The sequence below is a fragment of the Siphateles boraxobius genome, unplaced genomic scaffold (genome assembly GCF_051911475.1).
Source record: "Siphateles boraxobius isolate OS27281-9 unplaced genomic scaffold, OSU_SipBor_1 32, whole genome shotgun sequence".
NCBI classification, from domain to species: Eukaryota; Metazoa; Chordata; class Actinopteri; order Cypriniformes; family Leuciscidae; genus Siphateles; species Siphateles boraxobius.
In genome coordinates this window covers 6,417,501-6,441,323 of record NW_027508942.1, presented here as the reverse complement: position 1 = coordinate 6,441,323, position 23,823 = coordinate 6,417,501, and the positions used below count along the sequence as shown (strand labels likewise).

At 44.5% G+C, this 23,823-nt stretch overlaps 2 protein-coding genes across 4 annotated transcripts in view; one reads left to right on the top strand and one right to left on the bottom strand.

Moving 5' to 3' along the window:
- On the top strand, nt 1–2,455 carry dut (deoxyuridine triphosphatase). 2 transcript variants are annotated; one of them, XM_077194708.1, is made up of 7 exons: nt 1–64; nt 498–648; nt 810–901; nt 1,841–1,885; nt 1,960–2,034; nt 2,099–2,169; nt 2,241–2,455. In XM_077194708.1, exons 1-7 carry the CDS (start codon nt 4–6, stop codon nt 2,295–2,297), a joined length of 552 nt encoding a protein of 183 aa, XP_077050823.1. In that variant the 5' UTR covers nt 1–3; the 3' UTR covers nt 2,298–2,455. The 2 variants fall into 2 exon arrangements, with proteins under 2 accessions (XP_077050823.1, XP_077050824.1); XM_077194709.1 differs by lacking the exon at nt 1–64 and having other exon boundaries at nt 440–648.
- A 6,507-nt stretch (nt 2,456–8,962) lies between these two features.
- fbn1 (fibrillin 1) overlaps nt 8,963–23,823 on the bottom strand; it is a 136,635-nt gene continuing 121,774 nt past the window's right edge. For both annotated transcript variants that reach the window (XM_077194639.1, XM_077194638.1), the window contains 5 exons: nt 23,475–23,603; nt 23,072–23,191; nt 20,443–20,671; nt 19,674–19,830; nt 8,963–9,511 (listed from right to left, as the gene is read on the bottom strand). In XM_077194639.1, coding sequence (XP_077050754.1) covers nt 9,155–9,511; nt 19,674–19,830; nt 20,443–20,671; nt 23,072–23,191; nt 23,475–23,603 — 992 coding nt within the window. In that variant the 3' untranslated portion in view covers nt 8,963–9,154. The remainder of the gene's footprint in view (nt 9,512–19,673; nt 19,831–20,442; nt 20,672–23,071; nt 23,192–23,474; nt 23,604–23,823) is intronic.

The window sequence follows — 23,823 nt, the reverse complement described above, 5'->3', positions numbered from 1 at the left end:
AAGATGATGGTTCGGTGTGTTTCTGTCGCTGCAGTTCGCGGTTTATACGGGTTTGTGTTCAGAGGTCAGCAGCTTTATAGAAACTAAAGCGAAAATATAGACCGTTAATATCTGTCTGCAGCCGTTAGACTTAATTTTAGCAGTGGCTATTATTAAATCACAATTAACTCTCCAATTTATTATTGAATAAAAATGTGATATGACTGCTGAAATGTGATATAGGTACATTGACAAAGTAAGTTAGTGAATGAAGATATAGTAGAGACATTTTGCTGTATAATTTAATAACGACAACTGATTTTAAATAACATGCTACGCATCCTGCTGTGACGACGTTATGACGTTATGCAGTACCCACCACTCAGAACGTTTCCCGCAGACTGGTCTTTCTCGTTCAAATAATGCGTCAGATTCTGGCGCGCTCAGAACCACAACACTCACTTTTGCCGCGAGGTTCGATCTGCACGCGCTCGTCAGTAAAATGCCCTGCTCTGAAGTTACAGAAGCGGTTTCGCCGCAGAAAAGATCCAAAAGTGATGCCGTGAACGGACACGAAGAACAAAAGGTGCTCAAATTCGCCAAACTGACAGAAAACGCCACGACACCGAGCCGAGGATCGAGCCGAGCCGCGGGATTCGACCTGTACAGGTGATTCTCAGCGCCGTGCACACGCTTACATTCATGCACTGTTTTTCCTCACTTCAGCAGTTTTTAGAGGAATAATGTGGATTAAAATCTTTCGAACTGCAGAAAGGGCTGGATTTCCAGTGGTTAAGTGCATGTGGTGATGATGAGTGTGTGTGTTTCAGTGCATATGACTACAGCATCGGGCCGATGGATAAAGCTCTGGTCAAGACTGATATCCAAATCGCGGTTCCACACGGATATTACGGAAGAGTAGGTGAGCGAGAGTCACGTGTTGGGCCACAATATAAAGAATCCATTCATTTCCACCACACAAGAAAACATCATGACACAAGTCGAAATTATAACATGCTAAATCAAAATAATGAGGGGAAAAAGGACAAAATTATTAAATAAAAGTAAAAACATGCTAAATCAAAGTTATGATGTACAATTTTGAGGTTTAAAAAGTCGAAAAGGTGGTGTATAGCCATAATTATTAGGGAAAAAGTTTAAATGATCACAATCTTTATTTAGTATGTCACAATTTCAACATCTCATTTCGACTTTTTCCCTTATAATTATACATTAAGTCCAATTTTGATTTAGTACGAGTTAAAAATGTAATTACGACACACTTTTAATCTCATTATGAGTTGATAGGCTGACATTCAAGTTTTTGCAAATTGACTTTGGCTATCTTAATTTCAACTCTTTTTATCTCTATTATTATAAGAGAGATATTGTAATATATAGAGATATATATTATATTTCTAAGTCATAATTATGAAAATTGTGAGATTAAATTGTGTGTCATAATTATTAGCGAAAAAGTTGAGATTATCACAATTTGGATTTAGTATGTCACAATTTCAACCTTTTCCTTATAATTATACATTGTCATAATTGTGACTTTGTGTCCATTAAAGTTTTTGCAAATGTTAACTTAATACTTTCTCAATTTCAACTTTTTCCTCATAACTATGACATGCCAAAACTTTATCTCATTTCTAATAAATCATTATTATGAGATTTAAAAAGTTGAAATTGATTTGTCATATTCATGAGATTAAAAACATTTAAAACTCAACTTTTTATCATAATTTTGTGCCTTTTTCCCCCTTTTTTTCAAAACCATCCAAGCATTCACAATCAAGCCCCGCCCACATTGTCCTTGTTCATAAGTGTTTTGACTAGCGCTGTGTTTGTGTTGCAGCGCCTCGCTCGGGTCTCGCGGTGAAGCACTTCATCGATGTGGGCGGTACGTCTCTCGCTCGACACTGATGACATCAGAACGATTATCATGAATATCTGACGTGTGTAATGTTTCTGCAGCTGGTGTGGTGGACGAGGATTACAGGGGGAATCTGGGAGTCGTGCTGTTCAACTTCAACAAACAGCCGTTCGAAGGTGAGAGAAACCTAACATCATCTATAGTTGTGATTATGATTATCTGACACGTGTCCTCCCGCAGTGAAGAAAGGAGAGCGCATCGCTCAGCTGATCTGCGAGAGAATCTGTTACCCGGAGCTGCAGGAGTTACAGGTGAACCTCATAAACCGTCTGTGATACAGCATCTGCAGATCAACCGTTTCATCATGTTTTCCTCGTTTCAGACACTGGATGAGACCGTGAGAGGAGCAAGCGGCTTCGGCTCCACCGGCACCAACTGAAACTCACTCAACATTAAAAATGCTACTTTAAATGTGTTATTTAACGACATTTATGATTATATTTCATGTTGTCAACTGTAAACTTTTGCTGTCACCGGAAGTTTTTCTACCTTACTGTATTCATTAAAATTAATTAATTTTCTGTTAAAGGATCCACTGGAACATTTGTGAATGTTTTGTGTGTTTCTACAGAAGTGGCTTTATTTTTAATTGATTTAGTTTGTTACACTTTTTTTTGGTTACATTTGCAATAAGGCTTAATTTGTTAAACTTGATTAGTAAAGATGAACAATACATTAGTAGTTATAGCACTTCCACTAACATTGGTTAATAACGGCTCATTGTTAGTTAATGGATTGACTAATGAACTTATTGTCAAGTGTTACTGATATTTTAATATCTACTATTTTGCATTGCTATTTTATCTTGTACATTATCTTAAACACACCGCAGGGTTTTAGGTTTTTAAAACCTTGCAATGATAATGAATGTCAATACTGGGCAGTTTATCTAAAAAAAATATTTTGTGATTTTTGTAGAGATTAGATAAACTGCTCATGCAAAAAAAATTGTAATACTGTAGTTCTGATATACACCGTTGCTGAATGAACAGTACCCCTAAATTCATAACCCTATAAAACCTACTATTTGATACAGATGTTTGGTAACACTTTACGGTAAGGGTACATGAATTATCATGAATTCATGTATAAATTCATGCTTGAATTCTGCATTCATTCCTGCATTAATATCTCATGAATCATCAGGAACTAATACAAGATCAACGTTATTCATTCATGATTTCATGGATGAACAACACCTTAATTAAAACATTAACTAAGATGAGCACATCATCATGAATTATGATTTATTACGCATGATCATTATGGTCAGTGACCTAGTCACCACTTTAGTTGAGGGGCCACACACATGATGAAGTCATTGGTAGATAATGCTTAGTTAATGATGACTACTGTATTGGACAGACCCCAAAATAGACCAATCACAACTCATAGCACACAAATTCTGTTGACATTCAAATACAGTAGTCATCATTAACTAAGCATTATCTATCAAGGACTTCATCATGTGTGTGGCCCCTCAACTAAAGTGGTGACTAGTCCTTTGAAACACTGATGAACAATGTGCTATTAATGGTGGCATAACTGTGAACAAAGAAAACATCATGATCATGCGTAATAAATCATAACTCATGATGATTCATGAGATATTAATGCATGAATTTATATATGAATTCATGATAAATCATGTACCCTTACCGTAAAGTGTAACCAGATTTTTAATCTAAATTATCAAAACCTTCGCACTCAATCTCCTAACTAATAGTTATGTCTGTTTTATCCAGTAAAAGTTTCAGTGTAATTGTACAAACCTTGAGCTCGAGCTTCACGTGTCTTTAAATCTGTAGATTTTATCAAGTAAACATAAGAATAACTTTGATATTGTTGGTAATATTTCAACTGGACTGAAGCATGTTTACTTGATTATTCAGACATTTATTAGAAAAATATCAAATATGATCATCAGGCTTTTGAGAAAGGTTTAATTGTTCATCTGTCAATCGTATTGCATTATACGTTTTAAAACTAAGCATCTAAATATCTTACGAAGACATATTATTGGCAGACATTGATATTTAAATGCATTTTATGCAAGTATCTGCTGTACTGTTATAAGATCTCATTGATTTACATCACAAGCATCAAAATTTAATCACTTTTTGTCCATATAAATATCAGCATGTGCACCAAAATGCATATTTTTACTCAGTTTGAGCTGATTTTTTTCGTCATATTCTCACTATATGAGCCATATAAAAGCCTGATGCATCAAATATGATACTCAAACACATATGCAAACTTATATAGTCAAAATAATTCGATTTATCTGACTATTATTTCATATGTCAGGCTTTACTGGGTTAATGATTGCCACAGTATTACCAATACACTTGGTTTACAATACAATCGTCATGTGACTCTTGAATGATTTTTCTGAAGAACGAATGATTCTGCTGTTCTGAAATCAAGGCAAGCGGTCGAGTCGACCCAAACAACCAAAAATATGTTTTTATTGTGAATGTACAACTAAACCCCTCACGAGTGTGAAGAGAACAGAACGGCGTGGTTCTCCAGGCCGAGGCCCGACGGCGTGTGTGTGGAAGTGTGTGTGGCCGCGAGACCTCAGTGCATCGAGTCACAGAAACACAGTTTACAAGTAGTTGGTCATTATAAGAAGCACCATTACAAACCCCTCCGTTCCAGGGGTCCTCTAGTTTACATCGCGAGTAACAAAGTGACACGGTTACAGTATAGACACACTTAAATTACATGTAGTATAGTTGCAGGAGAGAACAGAAGCGTCGGTCAGCCGCTTTTAGACGATTATTACAGTGCATGAATCAATGCGCTCACGTGATGCACTGCGAAACATGATGTTCGGTCTCGTTTTCCAGCACTAATATAAAAATGTTCTTAAATCAGGATGCATTTACTGGAGAAGCAAAATGACTGAAGATATTAAGTCCTGCTTACTGAAAAAAGTGAGTTTGTGCTTAAAACAAACAAAAATATCTTTAAAGTCCACCTGTGGAGAAAATCCAGCTTTTAATGTTGTTTATGTGTCTATGTGGTGTTTTTAATATGCTTTAACACAAACCATGTGTGAATTCATAAGTCGACAGCATTGCTGAGTATTTTCTCCTTAAAACTGCAGTGAACCAAAGACAGTCTCAAAAACACACTTTGAAATCGCTGGTGTTTCTGACGTCACAAACTACCTTGTAACCAATCAGATCAACGTGTGATCGTCAACCAGTGGATCTCTGAGTGAGTGAGTGAGTGAATGGAGGCGGGGCTCATTTGCATATTCATAGAACCGCGCATACTAAATGAGGCAAGGGTGTCGAGTTACATTCAAGATATTTTAAGGCATGAATATTTTTCAAGGAAAAAACATTTAAATATGTAATTTTGGTGATCAAAGATGAGTTTTAAGAGATACAATTATTGACTACAGGGGGACTTAAAGTTATTTTGCTTTTCAAGTAAATGTACTGTTATTTAAAGAGGAACTATTATGCTCTTTTACAGTCTTGATGATGTTTTCAGGCTCTACTAGAACAGGTTTTCCTGCTTGTATGTTGATTATTTTCCTCATATTCTCCATTGTTGCAGCTCCTCTCAACCAGGCCCCACCCCTTTATTCCACGTATGAATTATTTAAATGAAGAATATTGTGACGTGTTCGTTCCTGGAAGAAAGTCAAGACTTTAACCACTAGAGTAACATTACACACTGAAGAAACAATAGGACCTTTTTAAGTTTCTTTTTCTGATTTATATTGACAGTTATTTTTTTGTTGTTTTAAGCAACCATTTCAGAAACCAAGACTATCTCAAGTCATTTTGCTTTTCAAGTATCTTGATTTAAGAACGTTTAGATATCTGTACTACAAAACAAGCCAAAAACACTGATTAAAGGGATAGTTCAACCAAAAATGAAAGCTAGCCCATGATTTACTCGCCCTCAAGTCATCCTAGGTGTATCTGACATTCTTCTTTCAGACGAATACAATCAGAGTTATATTAAAAAATGTCATGGCCGTCTGCCGGAAGCTAGTCTATAAAGTTTTAAATATGGATATTTTTCTGGAGAGATCAACTTTTATGATGGACAGATGCACTTTTATGATGGATAGATGCACTTTTATGATGGATAGATGCACTTTTATGAAGAATAGATGCACTTTTATGAAGAATAGATGCACTTTTATGATGGATAGATGCACTTTTATGAAGGATAGATGCACTTTTATGAAGAATAGATGCACTTTTATGAAGGATAGATGCACTTTTATGAAGAATAGATGCACTTTTATGAAGGATAGATGCACTTTTATGATGGAGAAATGCACTTTTATGATGAATAGATGCTCTTTTATGATGGAGAGATGCACTTTTATGATGGAGAAATGCACTTTTATGATGGACAGATGCACTTTTATGAAGAATAGATGCACTTTTATGATGGATAGATGCACTTTTATGATGGATAGATGCACTTTTATGATGGAGAAATGCACTTTTATGATGGACAGATGCACTTTTATGATGAATAGATGCACTTTTATGATGGATAGATGCACTTTTATGATGGACAGATGCACTTTTATGATGAATAGATGCACTTTTATGATGGAGAGATGCACTTTTATGATGGACAGATGCACTTTTATGATGGATAGATGCACTTTTATGATGGAGAGATGCACTTTTATGATGGACAGATGCACTTTTATGATGGATAGATGCACTTTTATGATGGACAGATGCACTTTTATGATGAATAGATGCACTTTTATGATGGACAGATGCACTTTTATGATGAATAGATGCACTTTTATGATGGAGAGATGCACTTTTATGATGGACAGATTCACTTTTATGATGGATAGATGCACTTTTATGATGGACATATTCACTTTTATGATGGATAGATGCACTTTTATGATGGAGAAATGCACTTTTATGATGGACAGATGCACTTTTATGATGGACAGATGCACTTTTATGATGGACATATTCACTTTTATGATGGATAGATGCACTTTTATGATGGACAGATTCACTTTTATGATGGACAGATGCACTTTTATCATGGATAGATGGAAAAATATACAGCCGAAAACTGCCATTATAAAGCCAGGACATTTTTTAATATAACTCTGATTGTATTCGTCTGAAAGAAGAATGTCATATACACTTAGGATGACTTCAGGGCGAGTAAATCATGGGCTAATTTTCATTTGTGGATGATCTATCCCTTTAAGAGCGTTTAGTGCAGTGCAGCAGTAAGATGCGATAGATTGAGCGGAGAGAGAGAGAGAGAGCGAGCGAGCGAGGCTCTTCGGCACGCGTGCGGCTCGCGTCCGTTCCTCCACAGCGTCTATATTGGGATGCGAGCGTATGATGGAGAGTAGAGCTGCACGATTAATCGCAATTTCCATGTAATCACACTTAAACCGATTCTATTTTCTGCGCAGCTCGTCAGTGATGATCATCCGTAAACGCTGCTCAGTCTGAAAGCACTGAGTTTGAGTCGCTTATAATGTGCATTTGAAAAAGCAACACGCGTCAAACATCTTTCCAGACATGAGAAGCATTTATGAGCCTCTTGTCCAACAAAAGACAACATTTAATAACATGATTTTCCTCCAGACTCACTTCATCAGGACAGTTGAGCTCCTCCTTCTGTGAGATGATGTGCTTCTGACACAGAATAATGCAGTCGTGTGTTTATCACTCATGTTTCATCAATCAAAGCGTTTCAATCTTCTGTGTATTCAGAGAAAGAGAGTGTGATCCTGATAGAGATTTCCTGGAATGGTGTGTGTTATTGTACTTCTGCGGGGCATATTTAACGTGAGTGTGTGTGTGTGTGAGACGCCCTCGGGTGTTCAGAGAGATATGTGGTGTGTGTGTGTGTGTGTGAGAGACGCCCTCTGGTGTTTAGAGGGGTATGTGGTGTGTGTGTGTGTGTGTGAGAGACGCCCTTTGGTGTTTAGAGGGATATGTGGTGTGTGTGTGTGTGTGTGTGTGTGTGAGAGACGCCCTTTGGTGTTTAGAGGGGTATGTGGTGTGTGTGTGTGTGTGTGAGAGACCCCCTCTGGTGTTTAGAGGGATATGTGGTGTATGTGTGTGTGTGTGAGAGACCCCCTCTGGTGTTTAGAGGGATATGTGGTGTATGTGTGTGTGTGTGAGAGACCCCCTCTGGTGTTTAGAGGGATATGTGGTGTATGTGTGTGTGTGTGAGAGACCCCCTCTGGTGTTTAGAGGGATATGTGGTGTATGTGTGTGTGTGTGAGAGACCCCCTCTGGTGTTTAGAGGGATATGTGGTGTATGTGTGTGTGTGTGAGAGACGCCCTCGGGTGTTCAGAGAGATATGTGGTGTGTGTGGGTGTGTGAGAGACGCCCTCTGGTGTTTAGAGGGATATGTGGTGTGTGTGGGTGTGTGTATGTGAGAGGCACCCTCTGGTCACCCTTAGAGGGATATGTGGTGTGTGTTGAGTGTGTGTGTGTGTGTGTGAGAGACGCCCTCTGGTGTTTAGAGGGATATGTGGTGTGTGTTGTGTGTGTGTGTGAGAGACGCCCTCTGGTGTTTAGAGGGATATGTGGTGTGTATTGTGTGTGTGTGTGTGTGTGTGAGAGACGTCCTCTGTGTTCAGAGGGATATGTGGTGTGTGTTGTGTGTGTGTGTGTGTGTGTGAGAGACGCCCTATGGTGTTTAGAGGGATATGTGGTGTGTGTTGTGTGTGTTGTGTGTGTGTGTGTGTGTGTGAGAGACGCCCTCTGTGTTCAGAGGGATATGAGGTGTGTGTGTGTGAGAGACGCCCTCTGGTGTTTAGAGGGATATGTGGTGTGTGTGAGAGAGACGCCCTCTGGTTTTTAGAGGGATATGTGGTGTGTGTGTGTGTGTGTGAGAGACGCCCTCTGGTGTTTAGAGGGATATCTGGTGTGTGTGTGTGTGTGTGTGTGTGTGTGTGTGTGAGAGACGCCCTCTGGTTTTTAGAGGGATATGTGGTGTGTGTGTGTGTGTGCGTGTGTGTGTGTGAGAGACGCCCTCTGGTGTTTAGAGGGATATGTGGTGTGTGTGTGTGTGTGTGTCCTCTGGTTTTCAGATGGAGCAGCGTTTACTACCGATCAGTCGTGAATAAAATATCGCAGCCTTTGCTAAATCGCGTGCGGTTTCATTGCGATTAATCGCACAGCGCTAGTGGAGAGGAAGGTGCTGGTCTTTGGCCGTAGCTGCGGGCGGCAGTCTGTGTGTTTGCTGGATCAGTGCAGGACGATCTGAACTCGCATGAGCAGAGCGTGTCCCAGCTGCGCGCTGAGGTAGTCCGAGTCCCCCGGCTCCAGTCCCCCGGCCCGGCCCACGCTGCGGATCTGCAGAGAATACACACCCGGCTGGAGAGGCTTCTTCTTGGATGTGTGCAGGTAGCTGACGCCGTGCTTCTGGGTCATCAGGAACAGGCCGCCGTCGTTGCCGTACTCGATGGCGTAGCGCACGTGATCGGTGAGCGTCGACAGCGCCGGGACGAACTCGATGATGTGGTCTTTGCTCTTCAGCGTGCTGATGTTCAGATGGAGCTGGAGTGTGTCGTCCACGTCCACACTGGCGGAGTCCAGATCGTTCTGGAGAAATACACACACACACACATCGTTAGAGTAATGATGTTTCCTTTAAACAACATGCACAATAGGGCAGCACAATTAATCAAATTTATAATCGCGATTACGATTACGGATGCCGCTGTAAGACAAACAGGAGAAACAGGAAATTATCATTTGAAACTTTTAAACAATTACATTTGACATTTTCATCGATGCATTTGGCAAACGCTTCTATCCAAAGTAGGGGTGTAACGATACATGTATTCATATTGAGCCGTTCGGTACGAGGCTTTCGGTAATCGGTACGCATTACAAACCAAACGATTCGTTGGACCATTTTTCCTGCCGACCAAAATCCGCTGGCGCGATCACCACAACGTTACACAACATCACATGGCAAACGTAATGAAAGCAGAACGAAACTGCGCTATTCATTATTTTGTTCTTCACTGACCGTTTACCAGTTTAGACCAATGACAGTGCAGTATTCTTCACTGAAGTAATAACATCTCTGCGAGATCTAGTGAGAAACATTAAAATATCTCTGTTATTAACGATCAAACAGCGCTGACGTGGAAACCAGGAGAAACATTGTTCCAGGAATGAACTAGTTATAGGCTTTACGTCCACAGATCAGCAACATTCACCATGATTTACTGTAGTAACACTCACTGTAACCATGGAAGTGTGGCAGGATTAGTAAAATGCGTTCAAGTACGTCACACATCTTTTCCCAGCACTTCAAAACTCAAATATCATCATATTTAAATGTTATTTTTAATGTGATGACCAAAACATTATTTGTTCATCCTTCAATGATTACCTCCATTTATAAAACTAAAAGTTTCAAGATGTAGGAAAACTCACACTTATTTAAAAATAATTTTTCTTTTAATAAATAGGAAATTTCTCTGGCATTTCTTTCTTTTTGCTGTTTCGAAAGTGGGGGTGTAACAATACACCGATATGGGTCGATGCATCGATCAAACGTCTAACGATACGATGCATCGATGCCACACATAAAATATAGATATACGGTACCTTTATTTTGACACTCTCCACATCCTCACGTAAGTTTTCTCAGCTGAAATAGACGCCTGACATGATTAACTGAACCCTTTGTCACAAAAGCCGGTATTTTCCACTGTCAAGGCATCGCGAGTTCCTGTTTTACAGCAGAAACGACAAGCACCCTTGTTGTTTGTGAACTCAACCCCAAATGTCTGTTTTAGCGAATCAGTGCGCAGTATTCAGGTCAGGTGACAATCTTATATATATATCTTTATATCTTTTCTTCGGGGGGTAAAAGGAAAATAAAAGCTGAACTTCTTCACGGGATCTTGCTAAAACAGCTCGTTAGCGGTGCGGGAAAAGCTCTCTGTATTGCGTGTACGTTTGACAGGCGTCTATGTCAGCTGAGGAGATTTACGTTGCAAAGATAAAGTGTTTTATTATGTATCATAGCAATTACTTGCCTTTGTTTTAACATGAAATGAGTTATCTGCTTTTGCCACACAAAAAAATAATATACATAAAAAAATACTTTCAATGAACTTTAATTTTATAAGTTACCTGTATTTTTTTATTTATTATTACTCAATCAAAACAACCCCAGCTGCAGTTTAATTGATATTACTTCAAATGCACAATAAAAAAATACATGATATATGAAAATTAATTCTGAGAATTCTCTTCTGTTATTGAGTTCATTTGCAAAAACAGAAAACTCCGTTCTAGTTCATTTTCATATATCATGTTTTTTTTTTTACTTGTAACAAACAACTTTTAAATGTCCCAATTGGGAAAGGGTGTGCAATTTTCAAAGAGTTTAATTCAACTTTCATGTTATATATTTTTGGATGCATTTGTGAGTTAAAGGGGTGGTTGATTGCGATTTGTTGATGTTGCTGTTGGTGCATGAACAGTATCTGCAAAGTTTCTGCGCTGAAAGTTCAACGTAAGCAGAGATATCGTATTTTAAAAATCAGGAAGTTTAATGCCTACAAAAACGACTCGAATGGGACTACGACGAGATACTCCCGGGTTTTATACGTAACTAACCCAGAACCAACCCTCCCTCCGGAATATGCAAAAAGGGGGCGTGGCCAAATTTCTGCTGCTTTGTGGAAGAGTTAGAGTTATAGTGGAGAGCAGTAGCCATGCCGTCGAAAGTGTGTTATTTTCACCCAGCTGTCAGGTCTTCTGTGTTCCGGCTTCCTACGGACGCTGTAGTTCGTCAACAATGGCTACAATTTATGTTTGATTATGTTCCTGAAAATTACAATCGTAATTTATCTCTCTGTGCTGCGCATTTTACGGAAGACAGCTTCCAGAATCTCCACGAATTCAATGCCGGATTCAACAAGAAACTGTTACTAAAGCATGAAGCAGTTCCAACTTTAAAACCAGAGGCAGCAGTTGTTGGGGCACAGCCTGTAAGTAAGACTTAATCATTTTAAATGTATTTGCATATATAATTTTAGTAATGCTTTAGTTTTTATCAAGGACGTAAACAAATGCCAGCGCTGGCTTTAGTAGCCACTTAGTTATGCTATTTCGTGTGTCTGTAAGACTAGAAAAACTGGAAGGACTTTAAGAGAGGGCCACTCTCTGAGAAAACAAAGGAAATGAACGTTTGTACTACCCATCATGCACTATTGAGAGGAAGGTCTCGCCTCCCTCATCCTAATCTACATTTCTCTCCCCCATTCTTCATCCTGGCAGAGATCTCCCAAACTCACACAAGAATCTAAATGGTTTAATGTGAATGATTATCATCGAGGTTTATACATGTTTGGTATTATTTGAAATGTCTCGGTGCGACTGGTACACATTTCTCATTCCCAAAGAAGTAAACCCAAAAGGTAATAAAGTTCTTAGGAAGTTTAGAAACATCTTCCACACTGGAGGGTGTGTCTTTGAGGTAACACCTTCCGACCATTGGACTGAATGCTAATTTTCCACTGCTAGCAAATGGTGACTTACCACTGTGGATGATGTTTAGATTTGAAATGAGGTCTGGGTATATAATGAAACGCAGCGAGAGCTCAGGGCCTTTTCTATATCTGAGATCGGCCCGTGAGGTCAAGAGCCGAGACTCTCAGCCTCACGCATTTCTTGTCGGGTAAACTTTTTCCTCTTTGTTCTAGAGCATTTGATGTTTTGCATTGATTATCCTTGAATTGATTATGAATTTATAATGATACATTTACCTGACATATTAAATTGTGACATTTGATTACTCTAATCGACTTTGACATTATTTTCATTCAAGAGTTTAAAATAATAGTAAAACATTCGCTCACATTTAATGATGCACAGATATCATTAAAGCCTTTTCATTTATGGAGTCAGATGAAATAACGAGAAAATACAAATGAGAAAATGTATTGCATTTTACCAAAAATACTTTGCCGCGAGAAAAGACTTTAACACGCAGAGACCTTCATTGCTAATTCGAATACCGCCATTGGATCGAGTTAGACGGCCTTACATGTCTATGACAAACGCGTACAAACATTTTGGACCTGAATTTGTAATTATGTAGGCCTACTAATTTTGTAAATGTATTTTCCATGTATACTTTATGACGTAATTTTCCGATTTGATCAAGAACGTAAACCAATGCCAACGCTGTTTGTAGCTAGTTAGTTCTTTGCTATTTTGTGTGTATAAGACAAACGTGTATAAAGTTCAAAAAATTATATGTAAACGCAACAGCAAACTTCAGCTGCTGTTATCATATGTTTTCACGTTCTGGCATTTTAACACAGTTGCCACATGTACACCTAAAGAAAACGATACACAGAGTAAACTAAGTTTTGTGAATAGATAAACGGTTGTTCATTATATCGACAAAACAATAACTTTAAAAAACGGTATTAATCAGTCATATATTCAGTTGTATTAAACATTTAATCAGGAGAAAACCGTATCTCAAAAGCTAACAAGCAGCAGTAGCATTTTCAAGTAACAGCGAATCGAAATTCTTATATAATAATAGTAGAATAGAATAATAATAATGATTCAAAAATGTACCATTCAGAAACGTTTTGTAAGAGCCGTGTTTGGGGAGGTTCTGCTTGATTCTCTTCATTGCCGCTTTCTGGGTCTGATTCTGGCTCAAACTGATACGCAGTATTACACCATTATTTACGTTTGACCGGAGCACATGCAGCTTTCGCCTGTAAAGGTAATGGGCGTGAAGTTTCCGGGCTACGTGCGCTACGCAGTTTAGCCAATTGCAACAACTAACCAATCTGAGCCCATTGCCTGTTTCTGAGGGAGTGGTTTCATAGAATCAGGAAGTCAACCGGTCGTTCAAATGACAGAGGAGAAAGCGGCTTACAACAAAGGTGAAATTTATGAAAAATAAGGCTTAAAAAAAAAAAAAAAACAGGAAGACATGTTATATTGCACCCCATAAACACAGTCATGCAAAGAAAAAAAGCAGTAAACCACCCCTTTAATAAACGTAACTGGTTGTGTACACTTGGCACATAATATCTAAATATCGATAAATCTCGATAAATCGATAAATATCGATAGCACTGAATCGAATCGCAGAATTTTTTGAGGTATCGGCTAGTGATGTTAACCGATGACCGTTTGACCGATGGTTGACCGTATCAACGTTAACCGATCAAAGTTGTCGTTAGTCAGTTAAAAAAAAAAAGTGATCTCTAAATTAGGCTATTATAGACAGTGAACTAAACGCTACTACAGTTAGCCATCTCATTCCAATATATTTTTGTGTGAAGTGAAGAAATCCCTCACACTCAATTTTTCATTACTCGCCTGTTTTTACTTAATAAACCAATAAAAACATTTGGCGCGAGGTCACAGCGTTTGGGTTCGCGCGCTCACAAGGTTTGCGAAAAGTAAAGTAAAGGCTACAGGCTAAAACACTGGAGGTCAGAGCCAGGGCAGACGACAGGATGAAGCGTGCAAAGAAAAGTAGTGTGTAGGACCATTTCACCAAAAAGAATGACACAGATGTAAGTTGCAACTTGTGTGATACAGTGCTTAAATACAGTAGTAGCACATCATCTATGATGTATCACCTGAAAACACGACACCCGCATTAGATTTGGAAATACATTAGATCTACATTTCAGTGGTAACAGACAAGGTGATGATGATCGTCATCTTTCTTTATTATTGTTAGCACTACCTCAAACTAAAGCGGCGTCTCTTCATTTTCTTAAATGAGCCGCGGCAATGTTTCAAATGAGCTTTTAACGCTAGACTAACGCCTTTATTTTCCACGCCATAACCTTGTACCCAAACCATTTCGAAACTAAGGAGCCATTTGTCCTCCAATTACATACAAGCTCCTCGGCGCCGCGTTTGCGGGACTCATGTTTCGCGCTGTAGGGGATTTAAAAAATGACCTGAGTGGAAGCGCGGCACCGGGGCAGTGTGTGTGTGTGTGAACGGGAGGCAGTGTGTGTGTGTGAGCGGGAGGCAGTGTGTGTGTGTGAGCGGGAGGCAGTGTGCTTTTGAGCGGGAGGCAGTGTGCTTTTGAGCGGGAGGCAGTGTGTGTGTGTGAGCGGGGGGCAGTGTGTGTGTGTGAGCGGGGGGAAGTGTGTGTGTGTGAGCGGGGAGCAGTGTGTGTGTGAGAGGGGGGCAGTGTGTGTGTGTGAGCGGGGGGCAGTGTGTGTGTGTGAGCGGGAGGCAGTGTGTGTGTGTGTGAGCGGGGGGCAGTGTGTGTGTGTGTGTGTGAGCGGGAGGCAGTGTGTGTGTGTGAGCGGGGGGCAGTGTGTGTGTGTGTGAGCGGGGGGCAGTGTGTGTGTGTGAGCGGGGGGCAGTGTGTGTGTGTGAGCGGGGGGCAGTGTGTGTGTGTGGGCGGGAGGCAGTGTGTGTGAGCGGGGGGCAGTGTGTGTGTGTGTGTGTGAGCGGGGGGCAGTGTGTGTGTGTGAGCAGGGGGCAGTGTGTGTGTGTGAGCGGGAGGCAGTGTGTGTGTGTGAGCGGGGGAAGTGTGTGTGTGTGAACGGGGGGCAGTGTGTGTGTGTGAGCGGGGGGCAGTGTGTGTGTGTGAGCAGGAGGCAGTGTGTGTGTGTGAGCGGGGGGCAGTGTGTGTTTGTGAGCGTGGGGCAGTGTGTGTGTGTGAGCGGGAGGCAGTGTGTGTGTGTGAACGGGGGGCAGTGTGTGTGTGTGTGAGCGGGGGGCAGTGTGTGTGTGAGCGGGGGGCAGTGTGTGTGTGTGAGCGGGGGGCAGTGTGTGTGTGTGAGCGGGGGGCAGTGTGTGTGTGTGAGCGGGGGGCAGTGTGTGTGTGAGCGGGGGGCAGTGTGTGTGTGTGTGAGCGGGGGGCAGTGTGTGTGTGTGAGCCGAGGGCAGTGTGTGTGTGTGAGCGTGGGGCAGTGTGTGTGTGTGAGCGGGGGGGCAGTGTGTGTGTGTGTGAGCGGGGGAGCAGTGTGTGTGTGTGAGCGGGAGGCAGTGTGTGTGTGTGAGCGGGGGGCAGTGTGTGTGTGAGCGGGAGGCAGTGTGTGTGTGTGAGCGGGAGGCAGTGTGCTTTTGAGCGGGAGGCAGTGTGTGTGTGTGAGCGGGGGGCAGTGTGTGTGTGTGAGCGGGGGGAAGTGTGTGTGTGAGCGGGGAGCAGTGTGTGTGTGAGCGGGGGGCAGTGTGTGTGTGTGAGCGGGGGGCAGTGTGTGTGTGTGAGCGGGAGGCAGTGTGTGTGTGTGAGCGGGGGGCAGTGTGTGTGTGTGAGCGGGGGGCAGTGTGTGTGTGTGTGTGTGTGTGAGCGGGAGGCAGTGTGTGTGTGTGAGCGGGGGGCAGTGTGTGTGTGTGTGAGCGGGGGGCAGTGTGTGTGTGTGAGCGGGGGGCAGTGTGTGTGTGTGAGCGGGGGGCAGTGTGTGTGTGTGAGCGGGGGGCAGTGTGTGTGTGTGGGCGGGGGGAAGTGTGTGTATGTGAGCGGGGGGCAGTGTGTGTGTGAGCGGGGGGCAGTGTGTGTGTGTGAGCGGGAGGCAGTGTGTGTGTATGAGCGGGGGGCAGTGTGTGTGTGTGTGTGTGTGAGCGGGAGGCAGTGTGTGTGTGTGTGAGCGGGGGGCAGTGTGTGTGTGTGAGCGGGGGGCAGTGTGTTTGTGTGAGCGGGGGGCAGTGTGTGTGTGTGAGCGGGGGGCAGTGTGTGTGTGTGAGCGGGGGGCAGTGTGTGTGTGTGTGAGCGGGGGGCAGTGTGTGTGTGAGCGGGGGGGAGTGTGTGTGTGTGAGCGGGAGGCAGTGTGTGTGTGTGAGCGGGGGGCAGTGTGTGTGTGTGAGCGGGGGGCAGTGTGTGTGTGAGCGTGGGGCAGTGTGTGTGTGTGAGCGTGGGGCAGTGTGTGTGTGTGAATGGGGGGCAGTGTGTGTGTGTGTGAGCGGGGGGCAGTGCGTGTGTGTGAGCGGGGGGCAGTGTGTGTGTGTGAGCGGGGGGCAGTGTGTGTGTGTGAGCGGGAGGCAGTGTGTGTGTGTGAGCGGGGGGCAGTGTGTGTGTGTGAGCGTGGGGCAGTGTGTGTGTGTGAGCGTGGGGCAGTGTGTGTGTGTGAGCGGGAGGCAGTGTGTGTGAGCGGGGGGCAGTGTGTGTGTGTGTGTGTGTGAGCGGGGGCCAGTGTGTGTGTGTGAGCGGGGGGCAGTGTGAGTGTGTGAGCGGGAGGCAGTGTGTGTGTGTGAGCGGGGGGCAGTGTGTGTGTGTGAACGGGGGGCAGTGTGTGTGAGTGAGAGTGGGGCAGTGTGTGTGTGTGAACGGGGGGCAGTGTGTGTGTGTGAGCGGGGGGCAGTGTGTGTGTGAGCGGGGGGCAGTGTGTGTGTGTGTGAGCAGGAGGCAGTGTGTGTGTGTGAGCGTGGGGCAGTGTGTGTGTGTGTGAGCAGGAGGCAGTGTGTGTGTGTGAGCGTGGGGCAGTGTGTGTGTGTGAGCGGGGGGCAGTGTGTGTGAGTGAGCGTGGGGCAGTGTGTGTGTGTGAACGGGGGGCAGTGTGTGTGTGTGTGAGCAGGAGGAAGTGTGTGTGTGTGAGCGTGGGGCAGTGTGTGTGTGTGAGCGGGGGGCAGTGTGTGTGAGTGAGCGTGGGGCAGTGTGTGTGTGTGAACGGGGGGCAGTGTGTGTGTGTGAGCGGGGGGCAGTGTGTGTGTGTGAGCGTGGGGCAGTGTGTGTGTGTGAGCGGGAGGCAGTGTGTGTGAGCGGGGGGCAGTGTGTGTGTGTGTGTGTGAGCGGGGGCCAGTGTGTGTGTGTGAGCGGGGGGCAGTGTGAGTGTGTGAGCGGGAGGCAGTGTGTGTGTGTGAGCGGGGGGCAGTGTGTGTGTGTGAACGGGGGGCAGTGTGTGTGTGTGAGCGGGGGGCAGTGTGTGTGAGTGAGCGTGGGGCAGTGTGTGTGTGTGAACGGGGGGCAGTGTGTGTGTGTGAGCGGGGGGCAGTGTGTGTGTGAGCGGGGGGCAGTGTGTGTGTGTGAGCAGGAGGCAGTGTGTGTGTGTGAGCAGGAGGCAGTGTGTGTGTGTGAGCGGGGGGCAGTGTGTGTGAGTGAGCGTGGGGCAGTGTGTGTGTGTGAACGGGGGGCAGTGTGTGTGTGTGAGCGGGGGGCAGTGTGTGTGTGAGCGGGGGGCAGTGTGTGTGTGTGAGCAGGAGGCAGTGTGTGTGTGTGAGCGGGAGGCAGTGTGTGTGTGTGAGCGGGGGGCAGTGTGTGTGTGTGAGCGGGAGGCAGTGTGTGTGTGTGAGCGGGGGGCAGTGTGTGTGTGTGAGCGGGGGGCAGTGTGTGTGTGTGAGCCGAGGGCAGTGTGTGTGTGTGAGCGTGGGGCAGTGTGTGTGTGTGAGCGGGGGGCAGTGTGTGTGTGAGCGGGGGGCAGTGTGTGTGTGTGTGTGAGCGTGAGGCAGTGTGTGTGTGTGAGCGGGGGGCAGTGTGTGTGTGTGAGCGGGAGGCAGTGTGTGGTTGTTCGTGAGCGGGGGGCATTGTGTGTGTGAGCGGGGGGCAGTGTGTGTGTGTGAGCGTGAGGCAGTGTGTGTGTGTGAGCGGGGGGCAGTGTGTGTGTGTGAGCGGGGGGCAGTGTGTGTGTGAGCGGGAGGCAGTGTGTGTGTGTGTGTGAGCGGGGGGCAGTGTGTGTGTGAGCGGGGGGCAGTGTGTGTGTGTGAGCGGGAGGCAGTGTGTGGTTGTTCGTGAGCGGGGGGCATTGTGTGTATGAGCGGGGGGCAGTGTGTGTGTGACCGGGGGGCAGTGTGTGTGTGTGAGCGGGGGGCAGTGTGGGTGTGTGAGCGGGAGTCAGTGTGTGTGTGTGAGCGGGAGGCAGTGTGTGTGTGTGAGCGGGGGGCAGTGTGGGTGTGTGAGCGGGAGTCAGTGTGTGTGTGTGTGAGCGGGGGGCAGTGTGGGTGTGTGAGCGGGAGTCAGTGTGTGTGTGTGACCGGGGGGCAGTGTGTGTGTGTGAGCGGGAGTCAGTGTGTGTGTGTGAGCGGGGGGCAGTGTGGGTGTGTGAGCGGGAGTCAGTGTGTGTGTGTGACCGGGGGGCAGTGTGTGTGTGTGAGCGGGAGGCAGAGAGATGCGACAGAGTTGCGTAATTGCATGCGCGGCTCGAAATGGCTGTTATTTCAAATAGTGTGGCATATTTTAAACTAATCGGTTAACCGGTTTCAACCGGCTAATGAGGCTCGGTGGTCGGGCAAGAAAATTTTTAGTTTTCGCCATCCCTAGTATCGGCAAATATCGTATCGCTGGCTGAGAGAACCGATATCGTATCGTGAATGAACTGTCTGATTTACACCCCTAATCGAAAAAATATCGAACCGTGTATTTTGTGAACCGTTACACCCCTAAGTCCAAAGCGATATACATCGCATTCAAAGTCAGTTCATGCCTTCTCTGGGAGTTGAACCCGTGACTTTGGTGATTCTAGCGCTATATTTTGTGCACATTTGTTGATTTGATTTGTTGCTGTGATTTGATCATATCTGTGCGTTTTTGTGTGTATGAGCAGCAGAAATCAAGAAACAAACACAGATCAAGCCATAATATTTACATATTCAGATGTTTCAAATCTATTTTGCTCAAAACCTACACCTCATCTGTCATGGCATCATCCATGCTTAGATTTCTGGGTAATTATGTCATCCTGTGACGCCCACCATGAACGAATCTTTCAAAGTTCTCACTGAAATGAGCATATCTTGTGTGTTGACTAACATCAGTCACATGATCTATGGATCACCTGACAAGCTCATCAGTGAAGGTTACCTGAAGCTCCTCGGTTGCGTTGGCGTCCCTGCGTTTGCGGCCCTTCTTTGGATATCCGTTGATCTTACACTCGTAACAGGCCTCGGGAGAGAGCGAGTTCTCGTCGGCATCGGATGAGGGAGTCTGAGGAGACAGACCCGCTCCAGAGAGACAGTGACTGAAACACACACACACACACATCAGATTTGCACATGAGTGATTCAGAAACACACCACCTAACAATAAAATTTATTTATAAAGCATTCCACAGCTGTTACACACATAATTTTTGTATTATTTATATGGTACTGTAGTATTTATTAAAATTTTATTCAGATCAATTAGAGCTGCTTTATAGCAGAATTTGCCTAATTGATTCTGTTAAAATCCTGTTCATTAAAGTGAAGATACTTTGAAACTCTCTTTATTGAAATAAATGTGGCAGTAAGAGTTCAGTCCTCAAGGGGGCGACAGAGTTTCTTTCAAAATCTAAAGTTTCTTTATGAATGTGTTTCTTTATAAAGTTTCTCCCAAATGTGTTGCAGCTTTAAAAAAATATGTTCTAAGAACATTTTGCTAACGTTCGTATTGAGTTATTAAAAAATGATTTCTGAACATCCAAAAAGTTTAAAAAAAAAAATTTAATTTTGTAAACATTATTGGAATGTTACTTTTGAATGTTATAAATCAAGAAGTAACATAAAAATAGCCAGACGAAACTGCAGGGGTTGTGATGTGGGTGACTCTGAGTGTATGTGTGTGTGTGTGTGTGTGTGTGTGCGAGTCTGACCCCTGTCCCGCTCTCAGGTATCCAGGTGGGCAGCCACACAGGTATCCTCCATCAGTGTTGGAGCAGCCATAACTGCAGGGGTTCTGGGAGTTGCACTCGTTGACGTCCTGACAGCCGCCCAGCATCTGCTCGAAGGAGAATCCCGCGGGACACAAGCAGCGGAAACTGCCCAGTGTGTTGTGGCACGAGGCGCCGCCACATATCTGACTGTTCTGGCACTCGTTCTCATCTGCACACACACACACACACACGGGTCAAAGGTCAGGGCGGTTCCCACAGCGCCACTGACCTACATTCACTTTCACAATCTCTCAGTGTGCAGACGGAGCAGGAGTTCACAACACGAGACAGTAATCGGGACATGAAGGAGCCAGTGACACACAGAGAGGATGATGGGACAGATCAAACCGACTGGGAACACAATATCAATTCATCAGTTTAAGTTTTGTTCATGCATAAATAGCACTGAACAGTCAAAACGTGCCATTGGCTAATTAATCGTCACTCATCCGGTCAATGATTTCAGCCCTCCAAAAACATTCCGGATAAGACCAAAACATCAAGCGTAGCGTCAGCTGATCCTCGTCTCTATAGGAATACGACGCCTATCACTGTATACATATATAAGCTCCGTCAGTATTATCAGCGTTTCTCAGGAGCGGATTACCTCCTCCCTCCCCAGCTCCACCTGTCCAGTCAGGATTTGGCATTCTGATTCCCCCAAATTATGTTGTACTTTAAAATGTATTAATGATATCTGCAATACATTCATGTTGGTTCTGTTCTGTTTACCCTATCCATGCTAGGCTGTTCTTGCCCAGAACTCAACCATATCGCCATTCGTGTACGCTAACTGTCAATCATATTTGACGATAGTGGTCCTGACAGAACTGCATTTTCGGATGATTATTTTCAGCAGCCGAAATTTCAGTGCATCACAGACAATTTACTCTCCAGAGAGACCCGCTTTTTAAACTAATTTATTAAAGTGCCCCAATTATGCTATTTTAAAGTCTCCTAATGTTGTTTTGGAATCTCCTACAACAGGTTAACATGCATCAAAGGCTAAACAACTTTAATTTTCTCATAATATACATTGCACATCTACACATTTTTCAATGATTCTCAAACGATTCAATGGATTAATCATTCTCTCTAAATCCCTCCTTTCCGTGAGCTACTCTGTTCTGATTGGCCAGACAGCTCAGTCTGTTGTGATTGGTCTACTCTGCTCTGATTGGCCAGACAGCTCAGTCTGTTGTGATTGGTCTACTCTGCTCTGATTGGCCAGACAGCTCAGTCTGTTGTGATTGGTCTACTCTGCTCTGATTGGCCAGACAGCTCAGTCTGTTGTGATTGGTCTACTCTGCTCTGATTGGCCAGACAGCTCAGTCTGTTGTGATTGGTCTACTCTGCTCTGATTGCCCAGACAGCTCAGTCTGTTGTGATTGGTCTACTCTGCTCTGATTGGCCAGACAGCTCAGTCTGTTGTGATTGGTCTACTCTGCTCTGATTGGCCAGACAGGTCAGTCTGTTGTGATTGGTCTACTCTGCTCTGATTGGCCAGACAGCTCAGTCTGTTGTGATTGGTCTACTCTGTTCTGATTTGCCAGACAGTCCAGTTTGTTGTGATTGGTCTACTCTGCTCTGATTGGCCAGACAGCTCAGTCTGTTGTGATTGGTCTACTCTGCTCTGATTGGCCAGACAGTCCAGTTTGTTGTGATTGGTCTACTCTGCTCTGATTGGCCAGACAGTCCAGTCTGTTGTGATTGGTCTACTCTGCTCTGATTGGCCAGACAGTCCAGTTTGTTGTGATTGGTCTACTCTGTTCTGATTGGCCAGACAGCCCAGTTTGTTGTGATTGGTCTACTCTGCTCTGATTGGCCAGACAGCTCAGTCTGTTGTGATTGGTCTACTTTGCTCTGATTGGCCAGACAGCTCAGTCTGTTGTGATTGGTCTACTCTGTTCTGATTGGCCAGACAGCCCAGTCTGTTGTGATTGGTCTACTCTGCTCTGATTGGCCAGACAGCCCAGTCTGTTGTGATTGGTCTACTCTGCTCTGATTGGCCAGACAGCCCAGTCTGATGTGATTGGTCTACTCTGTTCTGATTGGCCAGACAGCCCAGTCTGTTGTGATTGGTCTACTCTGCTCTGATTGGCCAGACAGCCCAGTCTGATGTGATTGGTCTACTCTGTTCTGATTGGCCAGACAGCCCAGTGTGTTGTGATTGGTCTACTCTGCTCTGATTGGCCAGACAGCCCAGTCTGATGTGATTGGTCTACTCTGTTCTGATTGGCCAGACAGCCCAGTTTATTGCGATTGGTCTACCCTGCTCTGACAAACACATACAAACACACACACAGACAGACAGACAGACAGACAGACAGACAGACAGACACACACACACACACACACAGACAGACAGACACACACACACACAGACAGACAAACACACACAAACACACACAGACAGACAGACAGACAGACAGACAGACAGACAGACACACACACACACACACACACACACACACACACACACACACACACACACACACACACACACACACACACACACACACACACACACACACACACACACACAGACGGACAGGTTGAGGTGTCTCACCGACGCACTGGTTCCACTGGTAGTGCTGTAAGTATCCCTGAGGACAGCTGCATCTGTAGCCGCCCACCAGATTCTGACAGCCGTGCTGACAGCGATGGTTCCCATCACACTCGTCCATGTCTGACACACACACACAGAATTAGTGGGATATTTTAATAGACAGAGTCTATTTTGTACTATTGTGTGTGTGTGTGTGTGTGTGTGTGTGTGTGTGTGTGTGTGTGTGTGTGTGTGTCAATTTGGGAGAGAGTGTGTGTGAGTAAGTGTGTTTGAGAGTGTGTGTGCGTATGTGTGTGTGTGAGAGAGAGAGAGTGTGTGTGTGTGTGTGTCAGTGTGTGTGTGTGTGAGTGTGTGTGTGTGTGTGTGTGAGTGTCAGTGTGTGAGTGTGTGTGTGTGTGTGTACCTTCACAGTGCTGTCCATTGGGGTCGAGGGAGAATCCTCTCTGACAATCACAGTTGAAGCTGCCGGGGCTGTTCTGACACACTCCGTTCGGGCCACAGAGACCCGGCTCAGAGGAGCATTCGTTATTATCTGTCACACACAAACACACACACACACTTCATCACCCTAACTCATAGGTCTCAGTGTCAGAAGAGAAAAGGAAGAGCTCGAGGACAGTCATGGGTTTGTGTTTTACAGCTGTTTATATCAGCTAATGGATCACATCTAAACACCAGCTGCTGTAGCCACGGCAACAGAGGCAGTACATCCCATAACAACGGACAGCTGGTTACCGTGACACCAGACGGCA

Excerpts from the sequence above, each read along its gene's own strand:
- dut (XM_077194708.1), top strand. The coding sequence starts at position 4 with ATGATGGTTCGGTGTGTTTCTGTCGCTGCAGTTCGCGGTTTATACGGG. Across the intron at positions 649-809 it reads GCGGGATTCGACCTGTACAG|TGCATATGACTACAGCATCG; the intron begins GTGATTCTCAGC and ends TGTGTGTTTCAG. Across the intron at positions 1,886-1,959 it reads GCACTTCATCGATGTGGGCG|CTGGTGTGGTGGACGAGGAT; the intron begins GTACGTCTCTCG and ends ATGTTTCTGCAG.